The 20372-nt window shown below is 43.2% G+C and overlaps 1 protein-coding gene across 1 annotated transcript in view; it reads right to left on the bottom strand.

Moving 5' to 3' along the window:
- The window catches only part of cspg4 (chondroitin sulfate proteoglycan 4), a 45529-nt gene that overhangs the window by 7509 nt on the left and 17648 nt on the right, over positions 1–20372 (bottom strand). Inside the window, exons 2-9 of the mRNA XM_023822802.2 lie at positions 14213–14376; positions 9666–13223; positions 8708–9172; positions 6059–6235; positions 3991–4189; positions 2898–3029; positions 2066–2226; positions 284–467 (exon numbers count right to left, since the gene is read on the bottom strand). Of these exons, the coding sequence (XP_023678570.1) occupies positions 284–467; positions 2066–2226; positions 2898–3029; positions 3991–4189; positions 6059–6235; positions 8708–9172; positions 9666–13223; positions 14213–14376 (5040 nt within the window). The remainder of the gene's footprint in view (positions 1–283; positions 468–2065; positions 2227–2897; positions 3030–3990; positions 4190–6058; positions 6236–8707; positions 9173–9665; positions 13224–14212; positions 14377–20372) is intronic.

Below are 20372 nucleotides of genomic sequence, written 5' to 3'. Positions count from 1 at the left end.
ATATATACCCCAAAGGGGTGAGTTATTTCCAAATTTATTTAATGTTAAAGTGAAATGGGTAAATAATTGTGGGATTTCCAAAATTATGCAATTGCTTATATTAGAAGGAACTCTGAAACAGAGCAAGGAAGTTGGATAAGCAGAAGAGGAAAGCCAGCCAGTTAGAAAGAAGAAGTTGGGCAGGATGGAAGAGAAAGTTAGATAGGGGTGTCGGAACAGTCTGCAGCAGAGCAGGAGACAATTACGGGAACCTGGGGGCAGAGCGATAGCAGATTCCCTATACCTGTGTTCCTCCAGAGCTGTGAGGCATTGCCGTGCGTCTCCATGTCGTAGGACACCGTGACAAAGAAGGTGTGTTCCAGGTCTGGGGCTGGGTGTGAAGACAGTAGGAGACGAATGGCATCCTGCACCTCCCAGAAGGGCTGGCTGGGCATCTGATGCTCATAGAAGACAGAGCCAGACTCCAGCTGTCTCAGCAGGGACGAGTCAAAGAGAGGAGTCAGAGTGGGAGAGTAGAACGTCACACACAATATCAAGCAGGAAAATAAAAAATAAAGCTGTTCAGGTGCGTGCAAATACAAGATTAGATATACAGGTTCACGCAAAGTCTTAGGACACTTACATAGTTCTGTAAAAATGTTGAAAATGTATTGGTTTCATAACAAAAGTCCGTTGACAAGCAATGTTTTACATCTGCACATATATTCTACACGGACATTTTCTTTTTAGAGTCTTTAAGTGTCACACTATTTTTGACTGACTCATTCAGTTCTGTTTTTACCATTTTCCTATTAATTGAAATTTTTGTCAACAGCTCCCAAAGGGATGCTAAAGACGAGTGTTTGGTGTTTTACTAATGTGTTGCTAATTAAAAAGCACCCAAGTCAGACTGCTTGTCAGTGAACTTTTTAACTCAGAACAGCTCTTTTTGAAATGTATCGTGGGTTTCAATTTATTACTACTTGAAATGAATGTTTTACTTAAAACTACTGGTTGTTTCTAATGTGATACATATTTTTGTATATTTATAGATGAATAAAGTAATGATGATTTTTATTATGAAACCAAAAAAAATGTGAGCACTGTCGGTTTCTAAAATGTACTTAAGGTTATTGTTCCACACAAAACACAGGATATGAATTTGTAATATTTGAGAGAAGGACATACAGGTAACCAAAATCACACCCAGGTCACCCGCCCAAAGACAGCTAAACCCCTTCCACTTCTGACACTAGCCCGGAAAACTGCTACCAAACTTAAATGATAAAGGTTAAAAAGGGTTCATAAAAATAATGAAGTCTACGATGAAGCCTTTGTTGGGATTTTATATGGATTATTAAAATTTACGCTGTGCTCTAATGGCGCCCCCTGCTGGCCGGAAGCAGTATAACACGAGCGGGCTGGCTCAGCACAGAGGAGCGGTGCGGGAATAACGTTTCTTGCTGATGAACAGCGGATAACTTGATTCCTCACCCGAGCTCCAGCAGATCTTCTCCACTGGAGAAAATGGAGATGCGGGGGCTTTGAATTACACGCGGCTGTCACCCTAATTAGCAGCTAATCAAGGTGCGTGAGGGTCGCCTGCTTGTGATGTCGTGCTAAGGGCAGGTGGTGCCACCTTTCTCGTGCCGGAGTATAATTTCGAAAGAGTTCACCGAACAGCACGTGTCAGAGTGGGAATTAGCAGGGAAATTAGGCTAATTAGGCTAGGTGAAGGCTGTCACTGTGCAGTGTGATGTCAGAAGTGCAGTTATGTGCAGGTTTTTTCTAGAGCACGGTAATAATTCAGATGTGCTCCCTCACGTCCTTCAAATGATTAATGCTCCATTGCTCTGCTTCTTCTACAAGGGCCTGGCATGACGCAGGGCTGTCGTGTCCCTATTACCTCCCCCCACTGAAATCACCCATGATGAAGACTTTATAGATGAAGTATTTTGTGAACTCAAATTAATATGAAACAACCAACTTTTACAGTAAAATTTTACGCTTTTCTTTTCCAGCTGTTGGTTCCTTTGAGTGCTGTTTTGAGTATAATAATGAACATATTGTCTACGTATGTCTTCACCTCGGACTGGGTGAAACTGGAGATCTCCTCAAACTGGTTTCTGTCGTTACTGGAGATAAGCCTCCCCAGGTTAGGCCCTCCTATAACAGTGTAGGTGATCTCGTCTCCGTCCTCATTGGTTACGGCTTTCAGGATGTCGTTCGTGATTGGCTGTCTTGTTCCTTAAAATAAATAAAAATGGTTGTTATGTTTTGTACTATAGAGGATACAGATCGGTATTCTTCCATTGTGTGCTGGATACACATGCTCTGTAACCACTAGCCAAATCACAGAACTAGTTCCTCTGTGGCAGTGATTAACTTGCATCTAATGCTAGACTGTTGTTCTCCATATCTGTGATCTACATATTGTGAGTTGGCCATGTCTGTCTGGTGAGGTGTAAAATAAAGCACAGATGAATAAATTATCTGTAAGTCTTTCTGCTTCGCACTCGGTGGGGAGCACTGTGGCCTCGTTGGCTAGCAGGTTTCAAAGCTCTGTGGCTCTGTGTTTGTGGAGCTTATATGTTTTCTTTATGTTTTCCTAACTTTCATCTAGCAGTCCAAAGATATGACATTTATCCATAATGTCTTATTGAGTGGGTGTATACGTGTGTCCTGCAATGGAATGACATCCAGTCCCCTGAAATCTCTCGCCCTGTGCTCAGTGCTTCCTGGAATGAATGCATCAGTGGTGTTGATGGATGGATGGATGGATGGCTGGACTTGTTACAGTAGCTTAGTCAAATTTTACCCATATGGATGCATATGCCCGCGTGAGGTGTTCACGTTTGGTGACTGGTAAATTTCGGCACAGCTGAGAGCACAGCAAAGCCAAGAGCAAATAGGGGTACCTGGATAGACCAAGAGCTCCCCCTCTGTTTCCATGGAGATGGTGAGCTGCCTGGTCTTCACAATGAAATGGTACAGGGGTGAAGTGTGCTCTAGGTCGGTCACCGTGAAACCAAACCATCCCGACTGGGACCCTGAGAAGACACATAGTGTGACACTACACGTATGACATCACGTGTGACATCACGTCCAGCTTCCGGCTTTTGCGGCTCGCTGACTCTGACCCACTTCCTGTCTGCTGTACAGGTACTCAAAATAAATGTGTCATTCAAGTAATACGTTGATTTAAATTAAACTTTAAACATAAAACATACTTGAAGTTCATTTGTGCATCACAACAGTCAACATTAAACAGGAACTAGCAAAACTATATATTAGTATAGATATGACATATCAATGGTGTCCAACCAGCTAGCGGGGGTGGGGGGCTCCTGATATATTTTGCCATTTGAGGGGATTTTAAGTTGGTTTGCGACTGACTAGAATCATCTTGGTGATCGACTGGTTGGGAACCCCTGAGAGACATAGTTGTACCTCTCAGAACAGAAATAACATATAATGTGCTTTACGAATCTGGATGAAATTACATTGCCTTTCTGTCGAGCTGAGGCCTGTTTGTTTATTAATGATGGCCAAATGAAGCTTCATGAACCATTTGCTGTATTTTTGACCCCACTAGATGGTGCTGTTGGTTTGCTTTTGAGCATGCTTTGAGCCCTTTCACGAACAGACGGCACCATCTAGTGGGGTCAGAAAATACTGCAAATGGTTCATGAAGCTTCATCTGGCGATCACTAATGGTTTTGTGCAATTTTGAGTCAGCTCACATTAAAGAGGATGCCGGTTTGCCCCAGACAAAGCTGGGGGGTCAGCCAATGGAAACTGACATGAGAGCTATGAAGGGGGAGCTTATTTTTAATATCTGTTTAATTTCAGTATCCCTGTGAATGACAGAATGTTCACTAAATGCAAAGAAAATGATTAGAGAAAATCAATCAGTTTGTGATCAACCAGAGGAGGTCTTCAGGTCAGTTTGTGGAGTCACCCTTAGTTTTTAAAGAGTTCAGATTTACCTGTTTAAAATCCCAGGCTTACCTGTGTGGATAAAGACCACCTCGCTGTTATTAATTTGGGCCTGCGTGAAGTTGCGGATGTCCTCCTCCAGCGAGGCCTTCAGGGCCACTCTCCCACTGGAGGAACCTTCAATGGAATAGACCAGCTCCTCCGGGGGGGTGTCCTTATCTTCAGAGTACAACATGTTGGCTGTGATTTCTGCTTCTTCCCCTGGAAGCAGCTGCAAATTGCCAGGCAATTAAATGAAAACCACAAGGAGAGCAAGCGTTTCAACAACTTTCCTTTTCAGCAGTATCAGGTACAATTGCCTCATAGATGGTTCTGGGTTCCTTAATGCATAGAGGCTTGACCCATTATCTAAAGATGGATCACATTGCACTGAAAGATTTCTCTCACTGGGCTTTAGTTTAATGGCCTTCTAATGACCTTGGTGCTGAAGGGGACATTAATGGACAGAAATGGAGCATATCTCCTGAAAGAGATTCTGAAATAGCAAAACTCAACAGAGAAGGGCTTGTGAACAGCACTGTATTGATTTTATCTGTTACTGGCCCACGAGAAACTGTCTGATTGACTCTCCTGCAAGTAAAATAAAACCAGAAGGAAGCTATCACCAAATATAGCACCAAGCCTCAGACAAAGTGAGCTGGCTTTATTATTATTTGATGTTAACTTTCTTAATCCTTAGTTCAACACTGAAGGCCTTAAAAACTCGGGTTGCAAACATAAATGGCCGTAATGTCATTACTCCGATGTGTTTTCCATGTGCTTTGTTATTTTATATTTTCGTGCGAGTTTGATGTTCTGCTGCCCTCTATTGGCCATTTTGACAACAGCACCTAGATGTTACGGAGTTACACCAGTAGATGGTGACATGAGCTTTGAATTTATAATGATTATTTATTTATCCATCTCTGTATTTAATTATTTTTAAAATTGATGCCAGATGCTTTTCCCATGTTCATGGGCTCTATTCTGTATCAATCATAATAATGTCTCCAATTTGGCAGGCAGCAGCTGAATGAATTATCTTGCTTTTGTACATAAGTCTGTGTGCATATGATTCACTGTACACCTCTGTATGGATGACAATATAATAATGCCCCACTTAATTTGACTTTGCCATTACCTGTGGATGAGATTTATGTTAAACAAATAAAAAAATCTGCATGCAGGGTGACCCCTTAATTGCTGACTTTGTGAATAGCGGAAAAAAAAATCAGTTGAAATCAATTGAACATTCTAATTTTCCAGTGACAGTGACCATTGTGCCAATGACATCAAGAAAGGGGTAGACACATTATCTCAAGGGTGACTGCAGAATGAGAAGGACGCAAACCATTTTAAGAAAGCGAAGTCATAAATTACACTGCCAGTGTTTTAATGTTACATTTCCAATGAATACAATATGTGCTCAATTTCAAGAAGCAGGTTACCTAACCTACAAAGGGTGCTATTTTTGTCCCAAAAGGGAATCCCTGCAGCCTAAGCTGAGGGGGATTTTGGTTACGGCTGTTGGTGGTGTTGCAAGCGGCGGTGCAGACGATAGGAAGTCAGGGAATAAAGGACCCATTCAGTAAAAGGAGGGCTAATTGAAACCAGCTGTGGCCAGCTGTGGCAGGAACTGAGGGAGGGGGAGGGGTATGCCCAGTAGGAGTTACCGTTGTGCTGTGTGTCCTGCCCAATCGGGGGCCACAAAACTCCTGTGCAAAAGCAGAGTGTTCCCCAGATCGAAAGACCCTCCGCGAAACGGGCCAGTCCACCATTTATGAGAGACGTATCATTATGTCACAATTTGTGGGATCTAGGAGCGTCTTCTGATTGGCCAGTTCTCCAGCTGCCCCAGAAGTGGATTTGCAGCCATGGACATGTAGTGTCCAAAAATATATGTTGCCGGGGATACGTGCAACCACAGATGGAGTCGAAGCACTGAATCATACTCTTGGTTTCCAGATGATTGTGGGAAACTCTCCCCACCACCCCGCATCCCCAGCTCGGCAAATCCAAGCTCCAGCGAGCTTTGGAGCCCTAAGGCCCATGCTGTGGTTGGAGGTGGGGAACAGGCAATGCAGAATAGCACCATACTGACCTCCAGGCCTGTGTTGCGAATCAATCTGGGTGGTTCATCGTTGACAGGAGAGATTGTGACATTTACGTCGATCGGCTGACTCTGCCTGCTGATCTCGGATATGTATGCCAGCAGGGTGAATCTGTCGCTGGTGGTCTCGCTGCCGTCGTGTACGTAGTAGACTTGGCCATTCCTCACCTAGGGGAAGGTCAGCGAAAGATTGGGTGAATAATAATCACGCGGGCACCACCAACAACGTAAGCATGTTGAAAGAGTGACTTTACAGTGATAGCCCTGTTCGAAAGGACAGCCTTTAGCTGTACATTTTGTTCTGCGGTGCTCCATAGGAAGGGAGGTCGCAATAAAACCCTCTGTAATAACGAACAGCTGGAGTCTTAACTAAGCTTTCTCCATCCCGCCTGATGCGGACACAAAAACATCATTCAAATGCTGCCCAAACCCTGGCGGAACGTTCAGCCTCCGGTGCCTGCAACTCATTCAAGGTTATTCACCTTAAGCTACAGGGCCATCCAAACCAGCAAAGAAAGACCAAGGCATGGACCTTTAAGCAACTGGAACCTTTTACACACACACACACAGACACACACACACATCTTTGTGGGGACCGTTCATTCATTTCTGTGGGCATAACCCTAATCCCAATAATGACAACCTTAAGGTCCACACACACACACACACACACACACGCACACACATGCACATACACACAGGTTTGTAATTATATCTTTGTGGGGACTCTCCATTCATTTCTTTGGGGAAAACTCTAATCCCAATATGATGACCTTAACCCCTAACCTTAAGCATAAGTAACCAAAGACTTTTGCCATTTTTAGTTTTTTATTGCATTCACAGATCTTTGTGGGGCCCTGAAAAATGGTCCCCACGACGTTAAAAATAACGTAATAAGGTTTTTATCACATCGTTGGGGACATTTGGTCCCCGCAATGTAATATAAACCTAATCCACACACACACATGCACACACACACACACACACACACACACACAGTCCATATATGCATATCTGTACAGGGATTCTCCATTCATTTCCCTGTGCATAACCCTAGCCCCAATAATAACAACCTCTAGGTTAAGCTCAGACCTTAACCATAACTAACCAAACAAAATGCAAACAAAATGTGTCTCCACAACGTCAAACTAACATTTAGTCCCCACGATGTAATGCATACGTAACCTACACCCACACACATACACGTATAATAATAATAATAATAATAATAATAATAATAATAATAATAATAATAATGATGATGATGATGATGATGATAGTGGGCGAAGCCAACCCATTCATACAAAGCAACCTGAGATTTGTAATGTAAGTGTGAATACAAAATGATAACAAAGTTCAACTGGTTTTCTTAAAAACTGATAATCAGAGCTAAGTCATGGCTATTTTATGAATATTCGACAAATTTGAGACTCAACAATGGAGTCTATGTGACAGGTGTTGTGGAAGCGTTTGAGGGCTTAGCACACCCTCACCGTCATGGCAACGTAATGGGCCCATTTATTTTGGCTCTGGCTCTCTGGGTTCAGAGTCAGTTTTTCCACCCCTTTTCCAAAAGCAGACTAACAGGGTGAATGTAGAGGGGTACTTATGCCGGTCTTCAGTGGAGTGACTAACCGACCTCACTATGCCGAATGGCATGTCCTGGACGAAGGGAGATTTTCCAACAACAACCCCTTATTTTATTTCTTTCTCTTTCCATGCGTAAATGCGTAAAGCTTCTTGGTGACTTCGTCACAGAGTGTGCTGCCACAAACAATATTTTTCCAGAGGACTCCATGCGCTAATTGCTACATCGCCTGAGTGATAGTAATTGTTTCCTACTGCAAGTAAGACCGATGTCTAGGAAGACAAGAGGAAACTCCCAAACTTTTTAAACTATTCATAATGGATCAGATGAAATACAAGTCAAAATAATTTGATATTTTGTGATCATTACCTTAAAAATCTGTTATTAAGATACTTATTTGCATGTCTAGGAGTGTCTGAACTGTCATTAAGTTTTGAAAGAAGCAATGAAGATGCCAATGGTGTGTTAGCTTCTGTACTTTTTAAATACACTAAGTACAAAACATTTATTTACAGTTGTTTAATATGGCCTTATCCTCTCCCCAAGGTAGCTATTTGCTGTTGCACAAAGGTTACTAATTTAAATGTCACTCTGTTCCAGGGCTCCCTAATTTCAATCCTGGAGTACCAATCTGTAACACAGTTTGCAGATTTCCCTGCTCAAGCACATCCTAGTCAGCTAATGACCAGGTTTAATAGGTGTGTCTGAGCTGAGAAATCGGCAAACTTTGTTGCAGACTGGCCTTCCAGTACCAGAACTAGGGAACGCTGCTCTATTCACAAAGGATATGGTGAACATATATATCCTGATCTTTTTCTATGTGATTTACTGGATATCCAGTGACAAAGAAGAGCACTTTAGACAAATATTTGTATAATTCACCACCTCCAACTGCCAAAATACTGAAGGGTAGGAGTGTCCCTACAAAGTTTTAGGTACCGTTGACTGTGCCATGTTCTATTTCTCTATTAATTATGACTAAACAAGTAGTCAATACTATTTTAATACCCCAAAACAAATTTCATTTTATAATAACTTTTATAATGACTCACCTCATCCCAGGTGAAGGCACTCAAATCATCAAAGTTGTCAGACAACTGGATGTTTCCGTGTCGTGGGTTCTGTTCTACAATGAAGTCAACGTGGTAGGAGCTATACAAGGGATGTGAGATATTTAAAGCGTCATTTAGAGATGTGCTGCCTCCTTCCTTGACTACGAGGTCCACCACCTGCACTGGAATTTCGTGTGGGACGATATCCACGTAAACCCTCAGGGAGTCCAAGGTGGTGAAGCCATTGCTGACATCCACACTGAAACTGTCTCGGCCCAGCTCCAGCGAGGAGATATAGTAGACCCTGTTTTGGTTCAGGTCTTCCTGAGAGAAGGAGTGAATGTAGTCCATGTTGGGCGACACTGTGCTCTCTGGGTTTTGTATCGGCATGACCACGTGACCAAGCTGTGGAGGCTCCTTGATGGTGAACACCATCTCTGAGGGTAAGATGTCTGCCTGCTCCACCTGAAAGGAATTGCAAACAACTGAAGTGTGGATTTTATGTAAGGCCGTTCTGATAAGGGTCAGTACTATACATATTTGTTGGTGCAAGCTCTTAAATGGAAGCTCCTATATTATGGCAATATATATTGTTCACTGGTAATATTCAATTTTTTTTAAAACAATATTAATTAGAATTGCAAATATCACTTCTCATTTCATCTATCTTCCATAATCACTTTTCCAGTAGAGGGTAATGGGCTCACCATTATTATTATTATTATATTGAATCTTTGAAAGCTAATAATCCATTTTTCATAACCAATTATCCATTGTAGGGTTGTAGTGAGCTTGTGGTCTATCTGAAGGTTACCTTAGTAATTATAAGTTTGCTATATTGCCTAAAATCTCTAAAATATATTCTGAATGCAGTTCAATAATAGCTAAGGAACAGAACACATTTCCATCTGAATTTCACCCAGAAAAAGAATGAAAAGGATTACGAGTGTATACATACCTTTAGATGATCTTGGCTTATTTTAGTGTGCTCCCCCATGTAACATAAGATTATCTCGTTAGTTATAACCTTAGGCTCTGACAAGTAACCCTGCTTAAATATTTTTATCCTGAATGTACCATTCTCAGACAAGCCTTTAGACTTGACACGAAAAGCAAAAGAGTCCTTGGACCTCAAGCTCTGTTCATCATGCTGGTATGACACAACACCTTTTCTCAGGTCTTCCTGAGTGAAGACAGAAGCTTCTATTCCACTGACGATAACGCTTCCATCACCTGGGGGTGATGTTATCTCATATACAATCTCGCTGGGGTCTCTGATATCCATGTTGGACTCAACACTCAGCAGACTTGTATTGATGGTCTTGGTGCTACCATGGTTGATAACAGCCATAGAGTTATTCACCACATGGAGATAAGGTTCGCCGGCCTGAAGCTGAAGCAGGGCGGTGATAGTGTGACGACCATCAGACACTTGCAGCTGGAACTGTTCACGGTCTGCACCATGGTGCACAAAAAGGACCTTCTTGTCCCTAAGGTCAGCCTGAGTGAAGCGGAAGAGGGACTGGGAGCTGTCCTCGGCTGATACAATGTGCCCAGAGAGGATTCCTGCACGCATATACAGAAGCTGGGATTCTTTGAAGTCTGAGTCATCATCTTGGAACTGGATGTCGTCCGTAGTCAGCAAACGCTGTGTGTTTCGCACCACGTTGAAGGTCTTGTCCACCACCCGATAGGGCTCATGGTCATTTACAGATAATATCATTATTTTGACAACGCCCTTCAAGACGTCTTTCTCCTCGGGTTCAGTAGTTGTGCCTCTCTTTGCTTGTTTGAAAACAGCAAAAGTAAATTGATCCTCACTGCTCTCAGATCCATCATGCTTGTATGTCAGTCTATTAAAATGCAGGTCCTCATTGCTAAACACCCTAATAGCTCCTTCAAATCTAATTTGCCCAAGAGGAGACTCTCTGATGATACGGCCATGCTTGGGATCTTCTGTGATCCTGTACACAAAATCAGTTGAGTTTTGAGCCTGAACCCATAGAATGGCATCATTAAGAATTCCCTCCCCACCCTCCATCACTCTAAGCTCTTTGTTAGTTAAGACTGGAACATCTGGGTCAGCCAGGATCTTTATTGGGTAGGTGTACACTGGAGAATGTTGTTCTTCTGCAAAAACTTGGAATTGAAACTGATCCTCCACATCCACAGCTCTGTGGACCCTTACTTTGAAATTCAAATAACCATTTCTGAGATCTTGCTGAGTGAAATTGCTCCCCTGAGTCAGGTCTTTGTTGTGAATTTGTAGAGTTCCCATGGTCGGGGCCTTTAAAATGAAATATCTCATAGACTCTGGCTTTGTGTTCTTCCCTTTCATTACAGCTTCGAGTTCTGTGTGTTTTATTACCCTTGTATGTCCCTGTTTTATCTCTAGTGGAACAATTTTTGCCATCCTTATTTGTGATGGCGTAATCTTAACTAAAAATGTGTTGTTTGGCAGAATAAATTTTCCAAGGTGGGCATCAAATTGAATGCGTTCCACAGCTATCTCCCCTTGATCTTCTGTCTTGGTACTCATGTATCTTAATACACCTTGCTCCAAATCAGCCTGCCGGAATGATGTCACCTGCTTCATTGCATTATGGCTTGTTAACACTTCCAGTTTCCCCAGCTTCAAGGGATGGGTTACATTATACAGAATATCTCCATATCTCGGTATGGCTGACACTGATAGTTGCTGAATGCCAATGGGAGAAGCAGCCCCCTGAGACAGTAAGAGGCCAGTATTTGTGACTAAGGTCAGACTGGGTTGTGTTACTTCTAAGTTCAAGGTAGTAACTGGACCAGTAGAATGTCCATTTGATATCTGCATATCGATCTGATGTACATTTCCGCCTTTGTGAACATAGTAAATTTCCCCATCTTTGAGATGTCTGCATGTGAACTGACTGACGCTCCTCCCAGGATCCTCTGCATTTTCCAAATAACCCTCTTCCATGGGTTTCTTGGATGTAATGGTGACAAATAACTCTTCGCATTGGATATCAGAATCCATAATTTTTATTAGGTTAGGACTCAAACGGGTACGCCCATACTTTGCAACGGCGATTACTTCATCACTTAGTTGGGGTATGTCACTGACAGGTTTGAATTTAACTGGAAGGACGTACTTTCTGGAAGTTTTTAAGCACTCTGGTAGATTAACAGAAGAGTATATAAAAACTTCCAACTGTATGTAATCTCCATATTTTTCATCGCTGTCATGCATATACTTTATTTTCTTATTGACCACATCAAGAAGAGTAAACTTTTTGGCTCTTTTACTGTTGATGTTCATATCCACTATTCCATACCAAGGATCATTTTGAAGAGTGAAGATAATCTGAGACTGTCTGACACCAGCTTTATTCAAATCAAAAGTAGGCTGGAGATTGCGAATGTCAAGAAAAGCCTCTCCACTCTGAGGGACTAGCAGAGGAGTAACGTCAAGGAGCTTTGTAATATTACGAAAAATCTCTGGCGTGTTTTCATCTGGGTAACAGTGCCTTTCATTGGGGACAAAATCAGAGTGTACGATTCTAATGGGAGAAGCTGTTGTAACTGTCTCTTCATAAGAACTTGAGTAATCGTAATCTCCTTCACATTTAACATGAATGTCTTTGGTCACTAAGGCATCTTGTAAGGTTCTTTCTCTATGGTTTGTTTTTATTTCCCCCAAACATCCGATAAAGGACTCTGACGTGATCTCTTCTTCCATGCGAGGGAACAATCCAGTGTTTCTAAACACTTCCTTCATCTTCGCTGGTACACCCCCAACGTACAGGTTTTCAGTCAGGTCCAGAATCTCAGGACCACTTAGTGAAGCTGTAGTAGAATGACTGTCCACAGTCATAGTAAACCTGTTCTGGTTAATCTCAACCTGTATACGATGCCACTGATCATCATCTAATCGCATTCTGGTGTTATTCAGCACAATCATCCCACTACCACGGTCGACAAGACCTTTGAGATAGCCAGTCACCAAACCAAGTGCGATAAAGTCATCTTGATGGCCAGAGTGGAAAATTAAAAGTGCATCCTCGATGGTGGTCTTCATGAGGAACTCCAGTATCCGGGAGTCAGCCAGCGTCCATGTTGGAAATGATATGAACGAATCAGGGCTTATAAAACTGATTGCCTCTCCACTCTCGGCATCAAACTCACTTGAACACATTTCCTTGGTCTCCTCACACTCTGTTGGCTCTGACTTCAAGATGTCAAAGTTGTGGGACTTGAAGACCACATTGCTTATGCAGCCTCGTAGAGGTGGGATGGTTTCATCCAAGTAAACTGCCCGTATGCTACCTGCACCCCCCAAAAAGACTCCATAGTCAATGTTAAGGCTTTCCTGAGCTATTAAGGGGAGGCTTAGAGAGTCATTGTATAAGTTGTTGATTGCCATATCCAGGCTGGATCTCTGCAGGGTGACCTTCACCGTGTGTTCTACCAAGTTGTTCAGTCGTAGCCCAACCGGTGAAAACAGCGCCATGACGCCAAAGCCTATGTCCATTCGCACCTGCGGGATGGGAGGGATCTGATCATTATCCACCGTCTCATTTATACAACCCTTTCAGTTCACTTGTCATCATTTTGGCTCCATGCCACATGAAGCATTCCATCCAACACTATCAGAATGATGAGTTTTTTGTTTACCATGCACAATTTATGGAGGGTTTAATGACAGCATATTTGATACTAATCCAGTTTCGTGCATAATCTGTAAGATGTTTTATTATAGAATTATAATGGCGGGAACTTCATTGCAAAATGACAGAGGAGCAATTTACATTGTTTTCTGAGTGCTGCATCATTGATGCTGCCATTGCTGTATAATTAATGAGCGTTTCTCTGGCTTCATGAATAAGAAAATTGCATTACAATGGACACAAATCACGATTCACCCCCTGATGCTTTGGCCCGACCTGAAAAGTTTTTTGGCACCACCACATATGCTGCAGCACAAAAGGAAATTTCAGTCCTGCACTCAAGGTCAGTAATTTGTCTCTGGTTGGATTCGTTTGAAGGGGTCTGCCTGCAATTCTTGAAAAGCCGAAAATTGGGCAGCTGCTAGATCAGGTAATGCAGTGCAAGTACATGGTAATTCTTAGAGACATAATAGGCAGTAACATCGTCATAGCACTCAGGCCATCAAGTCATTTAAAAGGTCTTTGGAGGATATAGAAGACGGCCTATGTGAAGCATACAGTTGAACAATATCCATCAGTATATATTCGACCTGATGTACTCTTATTTTTTGACAGTTAATCCATAGCAATTCTAGGAAGGCAGCAATTTTTAATGAAGAGGAAACTGGAATTGCAAATCAGAGAAACCAATTTGAGATCTCAGGAAATGCCCTGCTGATTCAGTCAATGAATTCAGCCACACAAAAGATTTAACTGCAACAACATAAATGAAAGTGACCCTGGACAAATGGCATGATCTTAAAAAGAATAACATTTTCCTTCCTTTCACCGTGACGGAGTCTGCCAGATTTGTTCTCACCCGCAGTCGGCCTTCTTTGAGCTCTACGGCCAGGTAGTCCCTGTTCCCTCCAGCCAGTAGGAGCAGCCCACTGCGTTGGCTGGTCTTAAACTGCAGGGACAGCTGGAACGAGGAGACATCTTGAACGGCGTGGATGCGGCAGAAACTGTTCCCATAGTACGACACTGTAAACACAAAAAGCAGCACCAGATGTAACGGCTGTGAGCAGCAGCTACTATAAATCTCATGCTGGGAGCCACTTTCGTCCATGTGACTTACATCACTGATCTTGTTAAGTAGCTGGACCCGAAGTGAAAACAGCAAGATTCCTACTGACAATTTGACAAAGTGATGTTTTGGTCATAAAGTCATCTTCAGCCAGAATGACTAGAGTAAATTCAATCACTATGTTGTTTTACTGTAAAGAAATATCTGCATCAATTACATCCTTATGTGTTACATACCAAGCAGGAGTGCTTTCTAAGTTGTAATTTGACACAGTAATTTCACATTTAGACATTCTAAAATCCTATCACTGAAGGGCAAATTAATCCACTTTATATTTTGGCAAAACTAAGAATAGTCATGGATCAGTGAGCTACAAAAATGTAGCAGAAACAACTGAACATCTTAAACATCTTGGTGGAACAGTTGAATACAATGAAAAAGTAAGATATCCAGCAATACTATCATATGCAGCTCACAGGTTCCGTGATTTCCTTCCACATAATATTTATCTACAATAATTAATCTCTATTGTCATACATTTTCCCTAATTAGCACTGAGATATTGATCGCGTATTGAAGAGATAACAATAGCTAGCCTTTTCCATACTTGTATCCAACTTATCTGTTAAACATTTGTTATGGTCTACAAACAACATCTGCTTGTATTCTGCAAAGGCAGGCTAGGCTGATATGATCTGATGGGCTGATTGGATTGTTTGTTTGCTCCAGGTGACAAACTCAGCAAATCTGTAGCTGCTTTTGAGATGCCAACATATATAAACCATCACCACATAGTCTAATAATGCTAGTTATGTGAGGGACTCCTATCACATTTAACAGATAACATAATCCCAGGTCTTAGTGGGTTACTGAGAAGCAGTTAAAGTCCAATCACTGAAATTTCTCCAGGGTATCACAAGGGTGACTGGGGCAGGGGGACCATACCAAACAAGAAAAGAAAAGCAGCTAGCTGTGTTGGTTTATTGCCAGAGTGTTACTGCCTTAAGAAGCATACTGAATGCATACTGAATGGATGTGATCACCCTGAACGTTCTGTCCAGGTGGCAGAAATTTAAACCAGCCCATCAGTATCAATTAAAGCAAGCCTGAGGTTATGAGTAACATTTGAAGCAAATTTAGTGTCCCCTGTAAGTTTGGGAGGCTTTATACAGGGGCTGCACTATTCTCGTGGCTGGACGGCACCAATTCCGTACATCACTGCCGGAATGGAACTCCTAAGCAGAAAGAAAATATTAGTTCTTTGCTCCATTAGCCGAAAGAGGAGAAAAAATTTGCACCTGAAAGCTAAATAAAGAATCTAAAGTTAGCCTAAGACGTCATGCTTGTGTAACATACGCTCGCAGGGGCTACAGTCACACACCAGTTTGGTTTCTTCTCGCCAGGGCCTGGCGTTAATCGCCTCCTCTTGACTGACCCCACCCCATTCCTGCATGAGCGCCGCCAAGGAAAGCAGCGTGTGAACGAAAGCTTCACGGCTGGCCAGACGATTGCGGTCAGCTTTGATTAGCCCCAGAGCAGCGCTGCCTGTCAGCGAACAAAGAATGCAAGTTCATCTCCTGATCATAGGGAAAAATGCTTACCGCCTTATTCTTTACCCAAATACGACACTGGAATGAAAGTTTGACGGCTGCTTTGACTACAAAAACACAATGCTTTGTGCAGAATGAACGAGAGCAACTTCCAGTGTGGTGAGTTATGAAGGGTTCAGAAATAGTAAAAATACACTTGCTCTAAGCAGAATGGCCCAAAATGAGGCAGATCAGTTAGCTCACATTTCTGAGCAAAAATATCTACTGTGAGGGAAATACTGTATATAAGCGTAGTGAATAAAGACAGATGCTTTTTTGGCCATTTATATAAGTATGTCTAACTACAAACACCTAGGGATTTGTTGGTTTTCGCATATCCCATCTTGCTGTCCTGTGAGAGGTGAGAGCAAAGCTGGGGTAGATCAGAGTCTGCCCTGTAATAGTAGAAATGTAGGCGTGGTGCCCATGCAAACCAGACCCCTCCCCTGTGCAGCCTGAGGCCCATGTGACCACGCCCAGTTTGAGGTTACCCAATCAGATGTAGGCTGTTGTTCAGGTGGTTGTTTGCAAAACAGTCCACCTCCATGGTCACGGCTGTACAGATAAGTCCAGTGTAGGGTGTAAAGTGCACTAAATGCACCCATCCGTCGTCCAGTATAAGGAACCAGGCAGGAGTTCACAGACAGCAGTCCATCACAGGACACGAAAGTTTAGTGACAGCCGTTAGCCTGACTACATGTGAACGTGTGGAATCAGACTAGCCAAAACACACTCGCATAACACATAGACTCCACACAGACCACAGATTCGAACCTCCAACCCTGGAGATGTGAAGGAACCAGGAACCATAAAATGCACAAACAAATGCGGAGACAGCATAGTAGCCAGGACATTGCAGCTCTGGCTTTCTGTTTTGTGCAGGCACTAAAGATCTAAAGAGCGTGGAATGAGTTTAGAAAACTCAGTGATATGCTACATATGCTAGTCGTTCCGTTAACCCCCCCCCCGAGAAATGTCTTACGGTAATTTAAACTAGTCCACAGGTCCACGCCCTGGGTTGGTAAAAAAAATTACAGGACATCAAATGCATCTGAATCACAGCCTCTGGGCCAGAGTTGGAGCTGCATGGTTTAAAATAGCTGTATTTGTGACCTAATCAAACATTTCTGTGGACTAAAAACACTTTATTGCCATTATAATGTTCCACCACACCCTTGGGCACATTAACATGCCTGTCTGTGCATTTCAGGTCAGGTTCCATGACCTGGGAATGTACTAACTCTCTGTCTTCTCTGGCCCAGACTGTCCTGTCCTGCTTGCTGCACGCCACACCCAAGAAACACTGACTTATTGTGGGACCAGTGTGTTCTGGGTCCGGCCCAGTACAGATGGTGGGTCATAGAGATATATATAGAACACAGAACTAACACGCTGTCTCTGGTGCAAGAATGAACTTCCCCTTGTTTTATAAATCCTGCCCCCCCCCCCCCTTCATGCACCCATCCCCAGGCTGCAGATATTTTCCGTTCCATTCTCAGGCTTCTGTGCCCCCTTTTGACGTGGCTAACAATGGATTCTGCTTCCCTGGGTGGCCTTGGGATTGATGTGTTCCTAGGGATGCCTTCATACTAGCTGATCATACTTCGTATCTGAGGAACCAGCCCCAGATCAGCGTTCATGGCTGCTTTTTCTGTTACTTATGTCTTAAAGTACAGAAGCCAAGGACAATAGGTGCTGCTTCCATGTTGCTGTTCAATTAGACTGATCGCTGGCCAGTGTCTCCATTTCAGCCTTTAATCTCAGACTCAGGGGGGACCACGTTTCCAGGCGGGTTCCGGTGACTCTGCTGCCATGGCGACAGAAGCTGCCGACCACAGGTTTGCAAAACAAGCTGCCTACGGGGGTCACTGCTATAAAAAGCGGTGCAGCCTGCGGTTGTTAACCCTGGGAAGACCGTCTGTTATTTTTTTAATCCAGAGAAGTAGGGTTAAAGCTTCCTGGACATGGGGGACTTCTGCGCGTTTGGGGGCGTACAGGCGCACAACGGACTGCTTACGACAAACGAGCTATTTGGGGAAACATGGGAGATGTGTTCCTGTGATTCAGAGTAATTGAATGCCTTGTTAGTAGGAGAGTCATCAAGAGACCATTTTAAGCAATAGAGGTGTGATGTGCTTTACACACAGAATATCTGGCCTGCTGTGGTTAATGTTAACTAAACCCAAGCTTGTTATGACAACTGTGAGGGGAACATTGACGTCACACCGTTGTGGACCTGGGGACAGAGCAGGGCTGGCATGAAGGGGATACGGGTACACAAATATAGCGGTCTGGCCTGCTAGGGAGGGGTCGGTCAGGCACGAGGGGGAGGCCCTCTAAGGCAATGTTTCCCAATCTGGGAATCCAGGGACCTGCAGATAGTACATGTTTTTGCTCCTTCCCTGCATCTAGTAGGGACTTTTGAGGGAGGAAAAATGTGGACCATCTGTGGGTCCCTGAAGACGTCACAGGCACCCGCACGGACACACACAGAGACCATGTATTGTTTGTGAGGACTCTCCTTTCATTTCTGTGGGCATAACCCTAATCCTCCTACCCAGTTTTTTTTATTGCAGTCACAGATTTTTATGAAATTGAAATTCCCCTTGTGGGAACTGAAAAAATGGTCCCCACAAGATCAAAATAACAGGTTTTTATTACATTGTAGGGACATTTGGTTTCCACAATGTAATGTATGCCTGGCCCACACACACACACACACACGCACACACACACTCACACATGTCGGGTAAACATATCTTTGTGGAGACCGATCATTCATTTCTATGGGAAAAATGCTAATGCTAACTATGACAACCTTAACAGACTTGGGAAAATGCTTTTTTTAAGACTTAGGGTTAAAGGCAAACCTCACAGTTTTGCAGTTGTAGAAATGAGGTGATTTGTCTGTAAAAAGAATCCTTTTCAATCCATTGTGTGTGTGTGTGTGTGTGTGTGTGTGAGCAAGCGGGTATACCTTACCTTATGGGAACACAATGTCCCCACAACATGATGAATACCCATTTTTTTCTCTTTTGGGGACCAGAAAACTCAATTTAATAAAAATCTGTGACTGCAATGAAAAAACTATGAATGCAAAAACTCTTGTATTTTGCTTGGTTACTTATGGTTATGGTTAGGGCTGGGTAGGGGTTAAACATTCCAGCACACAAACACACACACATGCAGAGCTGTGCTTATATGACCAAGCTGAGCGACAGCACTTTGGAAGAATTCCCACTGGAGAGATACCTTTACAAACATCTTGGACCGATTCTGAAGACTGGGTCCAGGTTTGCTGAAGAACAGAAATATGTTGTCACTCATCTGTAATAAAAGCTGCCCTGTCGACTTCCTGAGAGATTTTTCGAATGGAAGAAAAATATTAAATATCTGGCCTTCGTGTGACGTTTCCATAACGTGGCCTCTGTGAAAGAATCCACTGTGGCCCATCGGGACCTTGCAAAGTTAAACTGGAGAGCTCTTGGCTTCTAAGGGGAATGAGTGCTCTCTATTTTCCGAAGGGAACCAATCACTGTCCTCCGCGTGTTCGGCCCTGTGTTGAGCTACAACAGACACTCCTTCAAGAAATTAGAGGTTGTAGCCTAGTGGCTACTTTTACACAATGATGTCCGGGTGCTGTTTAAGGCAAAGAGTAACTGAACCCCAATCCATCACCCTGGGTAGAAAGACCCACTCAGAAAGCCTACATTGTATTTCTGATTCTTCACCACAACTTCAACCTTGCCAGCTTGCGGCGGCTTTTTGTGATGGCCTTCAGGGGGAGCTCTCACATATCGTCACATTTTATCATTTGATTAAAACCCTAGGCTGGCTCCTGGGTGGGAATCATGGGGATCGGCATGTGAGCAAGTGGGTTATTTTCACAGCTGTAAATAGCCCATAAATATGTCACACTTTAGTTTTTCTAAATCACTGTGGGCCCACCTACAGTGCTTTCTGAGTAACTATCATATGGGCAACAGTTTCTATTATTTTTCTTTAAAGGGAAATAAATCTCATGTTAAATCTGCTGCTTGGAAGGGCTTGGAGAATTAGTGTGAGTCATGTGTGCATGTGAACCCAGCATTAACCCTGGTGTTCCTTGCGTATATCTGCGCAGCAAGGGAATGGGGGGTGGGGGTGGGGGGGGGGTTCATGAAAGACTAAATGACTTTGATGTTATTCTGCAGAATGTGAGAGGGGGGCTAAACTGAGTGGTTCAAGTCTTTCAGCCTGATATTGATCGTCGGAGCGAAAACACACTTGTCAATGTTGTCAGACGGGCAGCACGAGCGATATGAGAACAGGGCCGATGCTGTGGGAGGGTCATGTGACCTAAGAGGTCTGGGCATCTGGCGGGA

This window comes from Paramormyrops kingsleyae, chromosome 13 (assembly GCF_048594095.1).
Source record: "Paramormyrops kingsleyae isolate MSU_618 chromosome 13, PKINGS_0.4, whole genome shotgun sequence".
Classification (NCBI taxonomy): domain Eukaryota; kingdom Metazoa; phylum Chordata; class Actinopteri; order Osteoglossiformes; family Mormyridae; genus Paramormyrops; species Paramormyrops kingsleyae.
The sequence above is the reverse complement of the archived record's forward strand: the minus strand, read 5'-3'. Positions and strand labels throughout refer to the sequence as shown.